The sequence below is a fragment of the Pimephales promelas genome, chromosome 5 (assembly GCF_988280905.1).
Source record: "Pimephales promelas chromosome 5, fPimPro1.hap1.1, whole genome shotgun sequence".
In the NCBI taxonomy this organism is placed as follows: Eukaryota; Metazoa; Chordata; class Actinopteri; order Cypriniformes; family Leuciscidae; genus Pimephales; species Pimephales promelas.
In genome coordinates this window covers 27,332,367-27,343,679 of record NC_142773.1, presented here as the reverse complement: position 1 = coordinate 27,343,679, position 11,313 = coordinate 27,332,367, and the positions used below count along the sequence as shown (strand labels likewise).

Below are 11,313 nucleotides of genomic sequence, written 5' to 3'. Positions count from 1 at the left end.
CAGAGTTTCCCTCATTTCAGGGTTAACATACTCAGAGTTTTCACTTAACCTCCTTTCTGAAACAGGCCCCAGGTATGTAACAATTAAAGGCAATCTATATGTTGCAATAAGTGATTGTGATAATTGTCGATTAAGCACTGGCCATTTTTACTCAATATACATTAATCTAACACCTTTCTGAGGCCAGTTTCAGAAAGGAGGTTACGTGAAAACTATGAGTATGTTAACCCTGAAATTATGATACTTTGTGTATCGCCCAGCACTTAAAGGGCGGCTCTCTAAATAGGCAGCCTCTCGATGATTGTGTTTGTGCTCAGCAATACGTGTTCTAACAATAAGCTAAAATAAATATGTTAAATATATAGATATACACCATAACCCATAAAAGTGTACATACTGGTACATACAGGTCTTCCTGTTGTAAATATTTTTTTTTCATTTTATTGCTTTATTTTACTTTTTAGGTTTTTTAAATTAATTATATTATAATGGGAAGGATACTCTGTAATTCATTCAGCGACAATTTGAGCATTGAACAGTCAATTAATCACTTCACTTTAGAATATAAAAGCTTTCAGAAATGGACAGCCAGCCGGTTTTAGAATGTGTTTTTTTATTTATAAAAAGGATGTTTACATTAAAGAAAAAAGGAACACAATACAAACAAGTTTAAATACCAAGTACAGCACTACTACAAAAAATATAAAATAACAATATTTTTTCACCTAGTACAAATCCAGAATTGTTTACAGGTTCATTAGAATGTCTACTCATGGGCATGTTCGGGTTGTGTCTCCAAAAGTGGTCTATAATACCCAGGACCTGAGACATAATAAGGATGCTGGGAATGAGACTGGGCCCTTGATAAACCTGAATTGACAGGCTGATGTGGGGTAGGCTGTCCAGGTGATGACAATGACCCGCTTCTGTCATTCTCCTGGGCGTTGTATATCAAAATCATTATGCTTCTTTTAACTTGCGATAACAGAACAGGGTTTTGAATATCCCTCAATTCCAAAGCCACCTGGTTCCCAAAAGAAGTTAATGTATCCCGAGGTGGATGTGAGTCCACTTGAGCAACCATATGTTTTAACAAATCCAGCTTCTGCAGCTCTAAAACATCCTCGGACACCCTCTTTCTTTTTGGGGGATTGTTGCTTAAACGTGGCTGTTTACCGCTGTCACTTGAAGCAGTTGAAGCAGTTTCCTCCAGCAATGGAAAGGCTTCTTGATTTGACGGAATTGGGGTGGACGCAGTACATGGGGAGCTGTCTACAGATGGTGTATCAGGCCTTAGGTCTGAGAGGTCCATATCCTCTGCATCACTCTGCCCACTGAATGATGCACCAAGCTGGAACAGAGAAGATGGTGATAGGATTAATAAAGAGATACTTCATCAACATACACTTACATTACCCAGTTGAGCACAGTGTAAGATTTGAGTCAAGTGAGCAGAATAAATTATTACTGTAGCATGTGTAACACAGCGTGTGTAAAGTGAGAACTTTTTAAAAAAGAAACGAGGGATTAAAACAGTGTGAATAGCCAGTCGTTAGTGATTATAATGCAGACAAAATAAAATATTTTGAGCAATAACCATGCCGGAGAAGTGCGAATGTGCAGTATGCAGGGGAGACTGACCACTGAATGAGGCTCGTTTGCAACACAAAACAAAAGAGTCAATAGACTGAATAGATGCTAGACATTGACAATAAACACCAGTTTGCATTTTAGAGTGTAAAGCAAAATCAAGTCACATGACATGATCTTGAAAGAAACATTTAATTAAATGCAAAGTTTTAGACTTGTAATCTTCAAATTTTAAATATAACATGTTCAGACATGCTAATTTAGCTGCAGTGCATTTCTAGATTGATACAATGCCAACTTCAATCTTATTTTCATGAAGTTGTTACATAAAAATAAATTTCTAACAACTTTACAACACTTTGAAGCTATTTATAATTCAGTTTTTTTCATTATGACTAATTAATTCTGCATTTACAATAAACTGCCAGGTGTCAGCTTTCAAATGAGATCATACTTGTGCTTGTAGTACAATGAACTGTATCTGTTTCAGTTTTAGGTTTGCCCTTTCTTTGGATTTTTCAAAAGTTGGCTTGCAGCTCAGCAGGTTGTGTGTGTGTTGTTGTATGAGAGTTACAATGCATGCTATTACAAACACATTTATTGCTTCTGTTGACTGTTTAACTTACTGTTGTTTCACATGGCCGGTGAACAATAAATGTTTTGATGAAATCCATCGCTCTGAGAAGCCACCTTTGCCTTGGGGTCAAGGGTTTACTGCCACTTCCACTTGGTTTGGGTTTCTGCAAACGGCAGTACTGCGTTCGCAGGGATACTGCCCTGATCTTAATGTCCTCAACAGTAAAGTCTAGAATTAATAAAGAAAATTCATTATTCATTAATTATTCTCAGTTATGTACCCCCACTAATTCTTTTTTTAATTCTCTGTTTCAAACTAAATATGACAATTAAATCATTGAACTAAATATCCTCTTACTGCACAATATAATATATCACAACAAACAGAATTACAGTAAGATTTAATGTACATTTCAACCAATAACATTTTGCTCACCTGGGTGTTTGAGGGCGTTTGTGATTTCTGTCCACCTTTTCTCTTTCTCAATGCGGTTGTGGTACATGTCATGTCCAACATCATAAAGGCATTCATGCTCCTGCCACAGTTCGATTAAAATTTGGTCTAAATCTTGAGTCCATTGCTTTCTTGACATGTTGCTGATCTTTCTGCAAACTCGTATTGGACGTGTTTGTTTGAAAATCGCGCATTTCGCGTATTTACCCGGTTATCTCGATCCATACCTTGCTCTGATTGGCTCTAGCTCATGACATCACTGAGATTGAGTCGCGCGACTGCTCGAGATATCTAGCAGGCTAGATATTTTTCTGAGCTCGGTGACCTGTCTGCGAGCTGTCTGCGAGCTGTCTTTGATGCGTTGTTGGCTCTTTCACACTAACAGATTGGCGAGCGTTAATCGTCCGCTAATCGCCCGCGATTTGCACGCGATAACACCCTGACTTGTCGGCGACTCAACGATTTGCAAATCGGGCTTAAATCGGGCTTAAAATCACGTAGTGTGAACTAGGCTTTAAGAGCATGAGTGAGCTGAAATACTCAACCTGTCATCAAAAGCTCATTCTGTAGAGTCACACACATGACACTAATAAGTTCGAACAACCTATCGCTGGCATCTAGCATCTCTAAATTCACATTTATGAATAGAGGCATTGTGTCAACTGATTGAAGAAGCAGCAGATTACTCTTGCACAATTAATCAGTCCAACTCCTGACAGAAAGAGTGAATCTTATGCTAACTGCAATTGATGGCGGTAATAAAAAAACAGTCTCTGAAAGACAGATGGAATTGAAACTGATTTTTTTTTTCTTTCTAAGGACACATTCAGTTTTACTTTGAATTCACAAAAGAGGAAACTTTAAAAAGTGATGCAGAAAACCTAAATGGTTTAGAAATACAATAAAATCTATATCAGAGGTCTTGAATAGGGTCTCTGTGACATCCAAATCTATACTACTGAAAGCAGTATAACAAAAACCCAATCCAAAAATTGAAATTCGGTCATCATTTGAGGTACACAAAAGAAGATATTTTGAGAAATACCGAGTCAATGGCTGTCAATTCAATGCTGTTTGGATCTGAACATCTTCAAAGTGTTCCACAGAAAATACAGAAAGTTGGACAGGCTTGAAACAGCACGAGGCATAATAAAATAGTTTTCATTTTTGGGTGAACTATCCCTTTGAGTCAACTTCAGCCTAAGCGAATGTTAAGGTTCGGCTAAATTACAATTAAAATGTAATGTACGGGTACAAAACAAATCTCTAAACCAAGAGATCTTTTTAACATTGTTTCATGGGAAACTAACTCTGCTAGTCCTAAAGGACTTAGAGATCTTTGAGAGAGGTTGGCACAATCTTCTAGAGCCCAGTGCCAGATACAGCCATCTTGATAATATAGTGTGTCGAAGAAAGATGAGCAGTGGTCAGAATAAGGCCAACATAATTGTTTTCCTAACTGGACAAATGCTCATGCAATAAGATTGAGTGAGATAGAGAAATACCATATGAATGGCTTAACGCAGTGAGACAGATGGCGTTTGCTGGTTTTGCTTTACACTGGCCATTAGCCAAAGTGCGCACACTCAACACACACACACACTCTCTCTCTCTCTCTCTCTCTCTCTCTCTCTCTCTCTCTCTCTCTCTCTCTCTCTCTCTCTCTCTCTCCACCACACACACACTAAATTAGTCTGCTGCTCCTCTCCACTGGTTTAATTAGTGTAAATGCATTACCACCACCGATCAATGGGTGAGAGGGTCCATTCATTGCCTGTGAGTGTCTGATAATGACAGTCAAATACACCAGGAGTGCATGATCAAAATCTTATATTATAGTTTGAGGGTTATTTTTTTCACAGTAATATACACTATTCAAAGGTTTGGGATCGGAAAGAGTTTTATAATATTTTTATGCTCAACAAGGGTGCATTTATTGTAAAATAAAGTAGCAAAAATACAGTAAATAGCAATATTGTGCAATATTATTACAATTTAAATTAATTTTAAAATGTCATTTATTCCTGTGATGGGATTTCAATTTCCATTTCCTATTATCAATGTTGAAAACAGTTGTACTGCTTAATGTGTTTTGATGAATAGAAAGGTCAAAAGAACAGCATTTTGTTAAAAATAGAAATCTTTTGTAACATTAAAAAAGACTTTACTGTCACTTTTGATCAATTTATGATCATTTTTTTCCCTTGTGTCCTTGTTAAATAATGTATTAAAAGTACTAAAATTATTACTTACCCTAAACTTTTAAACAGTAGCGTAACTATCATTGCATGAAACTCAACCCTGAAATGTTTTATGGAAATTCAAATATCATTACATTTAGGAATGCACCGATATGAACATTTTGGCTGACACACGACCGATGATTCTTTATATTTGAAAGCTGATAACCAATATATTGGCCGATAAATTTAAATCCAAATTTGAGAGCCTGATTACAAAAACAAAAGTCTTTCATCATTAAAAGTCATGTCCCAAACACACAATTATAATAATTTTCTCATTATAATAGCCTATATGACAGACTTGCGCTGCACATGGTGCACTTCACTGTATTTATCTTTTTAATTGATAATTAATAAAAAAATTTAAAAAAATATCAAAAACTACACCTTTATTCAGCATTATATTCTCTTACGGTTTAATGAGCCACGTTGTGACGTTGCCTGGCAACTACACAGTTACACGTGTTTACGCCAGACATCCGTGGTTACTCCCATTATAATCAGTGTACCCGCCGGCAGTGGCAAATCTGTTTACATTGCTAAAGTAAATAACAACAAATAGCATCTTAGTAAATATTGTAAAAGTGCAAATAGTAAATGATTTAGATGAAGTGTAATAGACATGATATGCTATTTGTACATATGATAAATTATCTGAGCAATAGTTGGCAGAGTTAGTGAAAACAGTCTTTACCAACAAAACTAAATATCATCTTTGAATCTGATGACAACACCAACGGCATGAACAGGTATAACAGAATCTCTACCATTTCCCAACTATAATGTCACAACACACAGCCCTACTAGACACAGTGCAAAGAAATACAATAAAAACATCAAATGTCTATGAGTGATCTGTGTAAAAGCAATGAAGCAATAAAGCTTTACCCAAAACAATTGCTTTAGTTTGAAAGGTTGAGTGAATGTGGGTAACACCCATTGTTTTCTATCAGTAATCCTGACAGAATATTCTGGTTGCTCGCCTGAAACACAGCAAATCTCTTAAAGACAGAAAAGTTGGCTACTTTAAGGCAATCCTATTCATCTCTAGCCTCACTATAAGGGCCTCCTTTCTGGGGAATGGCAAAAGACTCCATAAGCAACTGTGAAAAATGCAAACTACCCATTAGCTTATTCACCTTTAAGACCTCAGGCAGATATTTTTTCACAAATGCTTGTGGAATGTTTTGTCATTGTGAGGACTGAATTAAAACGGCAGGCTAAATGCAAAACTAACTTTACCTTAAGCAACAACTGCCTGATGCATATGGAGATATGGAAAATATGCACATACACTGTAATATTAGCCTGTGTGAAAACATTCTCAACTGTTTTTGCTTCAAGACCCACACTTTACCGTATAAATTAATTTATCCAACAAAAATGCTAAATTATTAACATTAAAATAAACCTATTTATTTTGCTATCCTTAATGTGCATGTTATATGGTAACTAGTTGCATCTCATTTGCATTTACCATTGTTTCCTGCGTCCCTATCAGAACAGGCCTACCAGGATTTTTGTCTCACAAACCATCAGTTTAGAACCACTAGTCAAAAAGACCAATGACACTAAATGCTATTACATTGCCAGCATGTCAAAGCAAGTAAAGTGTTTTCTTGAGAAGCATGATCATGAGATCATTGGGTTGGCAAGGCTAATCCATTGGCAATGTGCAGTTAAAGACAACATTTAATGTGCTAGTGAATGTGCTTTCATTTCTGTCGGTCTGTGTGAGTCAAAGACAGAAAGACCAGAGAGAGAGACAGAGATGATGAAGAGTACGCAGATTTGTGTCAATGAGGGTGCCTGTAACGCAAAGCCGTTTGTAAATGCAGGCACAGCCATGAAAAGCAGTTGCCTCTGGGTAAATTTTACAGTCACAGATCTAACTGTTAGAACATTTCATTAGCACTGCTCATTAAACACAGAGGCTAGGTGAACTTTAGTCCTACTGAGACTCCTCACAGGCTAATTATTCTCTTCCTATACACTGATGTCCTTAGGAGAGTGATGATGACTGGGCTTTTTCAGTTTCAGACACTTTTCGCCCTCTCCGATTTTCCATTGACTATGTAATCTGTAACCCAGCGCACTCCTTTGGAATAGATTTTGTTATTGCAGTGTAAACTTTAATAAAGACAGCTGATAAAAAAAAAAAAAAAAGAATGGTTGAACATTAATCTTCAAATGTCCCATTATCCAATCCAACAATTACTATGATTCTCGAAATAGGTTGATCCTGATCCATAGCCATATTGTGTTTAAAATTAAGGAAATCATTTTTAATTTCTTGTTTATTTAACGGCTGTATAGAAGTACCAAAATAAATGTGCTGTACCTACAACCATGCTGTGTATCAGCCATGTATTCAGATGAAATTGCAAGATAAGTTTGGTAAGTCTTATGAGAAAGTCTTATGAGAAAGAGCAAAACGGTGGAAAACAGTTGCACAACAAAAGTCTTTAAGAGCAAAGCCAAGCTGATAAATCTCTTTAATGACTATTCTGCAGCCTCAATTAATACTAAACTTGAAAATGTGCTAATTCACAACAGAATACCAATATAATGAAAATTAGAATAGAACCTAATTGAAACCAACAGACTCGTTTTGGACTCGTTCAAATGTGCCATTCCCATGTGAAAAATAGCGCTTCACCAACAGAAAACATCATTGCTCGCCGCCTCGCCCATCTGTCCACTGAGTCATTTTCACCTCAGGTTTCGCATTCACACACATGTGCTCGCTGTTAATTAAGTGTAGAGATTGAACTGTGGTAAACGTCTGCACAAAAAAACTCGGTTGACGTGGTTTACCAGAGGGGAAATTTAGACTCAGATGCATCTTGTGCAATAAAATAAAATATTGACATACAAAAAGTATTGATCTATAAGGTTAATGTGAACAACATAGCTCTGATAAATTGGTTTTGGAGGTATGTGTGAAATGTGCACATAAAAAAAATTTGAAATCTCCAACTTTCTATTGTAGGCGTTTTCTCTTTTTGCAGTTTGAAGATTCACAATCTCATCATTTAATGTTGTTTTTAGTTTTTTTTATTGTTTTTATTAATAATTATAATCATTAGTATTATGCATGTGATTTACACTTTTCATATACATTTTTTATACTTTTCATATATATTCATAATCATTTATAATCTACATTTTTATGAATCAAACTTTTCTGAGTTCTGTATGTGGAGGACTTTTAGAGTTTGGGGGACTTGGGGGGAAGTTGAGTGTATTATGTTTCTTTCCGTGGAGCAGAATATACATTTCGGTGATTGATTGAGAGCAGATGTTAGTATATGTACTGTGTAAGTTCTTTGTTTGAGACAGAGAGAGGAAAAATACAGAGAAGCAGAAGGACGATCTTTGCTGGTCCACTCTCTCTCCCTTATGTCTTATATAAATTGGTAAAATAAATAACATATATTGGCAGAATGACTGGTGTCTTTTCATTAAATTAAATAACAAGGGGAAACGAAGATTTTAAATCTACATTTTTGGCGTCACGAACAGGATCGCATACCCAGGCATTCGTCTCAATCATTTCAGGTAAGACTTTTTTCCTTTCTAAAAAGTTTTAAGTCTGCCTGATGATTAGAGACAGTGACTGAAATGCTGAAAAGAACTGTGTTATTTTAAGTACCAGTTGTTTTGCCAATGAATATGGGACATAAGGAAAAATTATATAAAAATTAATCAGATTAAATAATCAAATTGAATTAGGCTTATTTAAGGTTCTCTGAAAAGTAAACCTCAAACAATATTTGAAATGCTGGGATAGAGATGGATCTTTTTTAGAAAAAAGACCATCTAGTCAGAAATTTGGAATTAGCTGTAAAACGGTTAAGCTGGTAAAATTTGCTTGGTTATAACTGCGACGTGGTTGGATAGTGGCGGGACTGTTTAAAAGAAGGCAGAGTAATCCCTAAAACATCCAACACACCGAAGATTCGTTCTCAGAAGGAAACGAGGAAAGTTGTAACACAGGCGATACTTGATTGACCAAAGCGGTTAAATGTGGCGGGACTGTTTTAAAAATGATGGCAGAGTAATCCCTAAAACATTGTAACACGCTAGAGTTATACAAGTATAAAAGGCGCCCTTGTAACTAGCTAGGATCGTGGGCATTCTGAACCTGACCGTAAAGCTGTTCAAATATTTGAGGAGACTGATCCGAGTTAACTTTAAGGAAAAAATAAATACCAAAGAAATTAATCTGAGATCAAATCTAAAGTATTTGAGAAGAAAAAAAAAAAAAAAAAAAAAGGAACATTTTGAGTTTTAAAAAGAAAACTAAAATACTGAAAAGCATTAGAGTTAACTTTTCTTTACATTTTTCTTTTGTTCTGTGAGTGAGGGTCAGAGAAAGAGAGTGAAGCAGCCCCTCCCTTCAGAATTGCCCTGTACCTTCACACACACACATCCAGTTGAAGAGGGAGAGAAGCAGGGAGCCCCATACACACATATTTAGACACACACACATAGGCTGCAGCTCTGAGCACACACACACATACATACACAGATAGGCTGCAGCTCTGAGCACACACACACACACACACACACATACATACACAGACAGCCTGCAGCTCTGAGCACACACACAGACGCATCACATAGGCTGCAGTTTCTGAACATAGACGCACATACATAGCCCCCCCCATATAACACACACACACACACACACACACACACACACACACACACACACACACATATAGGCACACATACATTCCTGCTGTTCTGAGCAGAAACTTTGAAACACTTTGAAGATGGCAGCAAGTGTCTGTACCAGCAGCACAATAGCTGAATGGTATCTTGAAAAGAAGAAGAACAAGAAACTAACTAAACTTTTGAAAAAAGGACTGGACATTAATGCATCTATGAATGAGCAGTTAAGCTGGTTCGAGTCCCAAAAAGACAAGATAAAATCAAAAGCATTTCCAATTTTAGCAGCTAATTGGATTGTGAAACAAGGTGGAATTTGTTGTGACTTACATGGAGGTCCGGTACCGCTTGTTGAAGTTATGAAGCCTCAGCTTGAAGCATACCACAAATTAAACAAAATCATGTCCATCACATGTCCAGAGAAGGAAAACACAACCAGTGATGATTTATTTGATCCAGATTGGACAAATATAATAACTGAAGCTGAAAGGAAATATTCACAAGCACCAGTGAAATCCGCGACAACAATAACGCCTCCACCTTACAAACCAATTTATCCACCTTTGCCTGAACAATATACAAGTTCATCTAAACCTCTGACGCAGCCTCAAGCTTCAAGATCAAACGGAGGTCCAGTTGACAAAATGTATATTGCATCTGCACACGCAGCTCCAATAATAACAAGATCTAAATCAGCCCAGCCAAGCAGAGACATGATGAGATGTACACCAGCTCATAATTATGGATCTGACTGGGGTGATGAGACAAGAGATGATGACGTGATTACAATTGACAAAATCGGTCCTGAATTTTCTTCACCTGTGATTAAAAGGGAAGAGTCGCAACCTGAGATGATGACCGAAGAAAGACCATTTACTCCGGGAGAACGACAAGCCATTCTCTCAGCCTTGCCTCCTCTGAAGAGACAAGATCCAAACACAGAGTTTTGGCGAGAATTAGACTCTCTGGTTGAAGCACATCAAATGACACTAAAAGACATTCACACCATTGTGAAAGCTAAAATCCCAAGAGACCGATGGGAACGCCTGCCAGCGTCGATAACAACAGCCCAATGGGTAGACTTGTGGGTTGATGGCCAAGGACGACCCCTGGGTCTTTGGCAAACATTAGATGTATTCCGAAAGGAAATCCAAGAAATCTTGGGAAGCGGTAAAATTCCATTCACTTCAGTGACATTGATTAAGCAAAAGGATGATGAATCTCCAGACGAATATGCTCTGCGTAAGTGGAACACTTATGAGAGATGGGCTCTCTGCGCTAAGAAACAACCTGACAGAGATGATGAACAATTCACTGACACACTTGTGGATGGGTTTAGCTCTAAATACCAACAAGCGTTATCACTTGGAGTCAATCCAGGCGAAACATATGACCAAATTATGCAATGGGCTGGCCGTCTAGAGATGGCGATGAGATCAAACAAGGAAGAAGGAAACAAGACAAATCGAAAAGGAGTGGCGACAGCTCAATACAACATGGATACAAAGAATAAGATTGTTGTTTGCGGCAACTGTGGAAAGCGTGGCCACTCAAGAAAAGACTGCTGGGCTAAAGGTGGTGGAGCAGAAGGTCAAGGTCCATCATTTAAACAAGTCACTGCGAAAAATCGTGATGAAACCTCTCAAGGGAAGACATGGACGGACGCACAAGTCCGTCAACTCATAGAGGGAATTATGCGTCCGCAATAGGAATCAGCGGCCCCCTGTATTAGTAAGAAAAGAGACAATCGCCTTTTCATCAATGCATTAATAG

The 11,313-nt window shown here is 37.4% G+C and overlaps 2 protein-coding genes across 3 annotated transcripts in view; both read right to left on the bottom strand.

The window, feature by feature from the left end:
- The window catches only part of nrbp2a (nuclear receptor binding protein 2a), a 50,798-nt gene that overhangs the window by 20,953 nt on the left and 18,532 nt on the right, over window positions 1-11,313 (bottom strand). The gene's annotated exons all lie outside the window — the stretch shown is intronic.
- Window positions 603-3,133, bottom strand: LOC120490052 (uncharacterized). The gene is made up of 3 exons (XM_089131213.1): window positions 2,603-3,133; window positions 2,217-2,395; window positions 603-1,351 (listed from the first exon to the last, which is right to left on the bottom strand). Exons 1-3 carry the CDS (start codon window positions 2,757-2,759, stop codon window positions 767-769), a joined length of 921 nt encoding a protein of 306 aa, XP_088987339.1. The 5' UTR covers window positions 2,760-3,133; the 3' UTR covers window positions 603-766.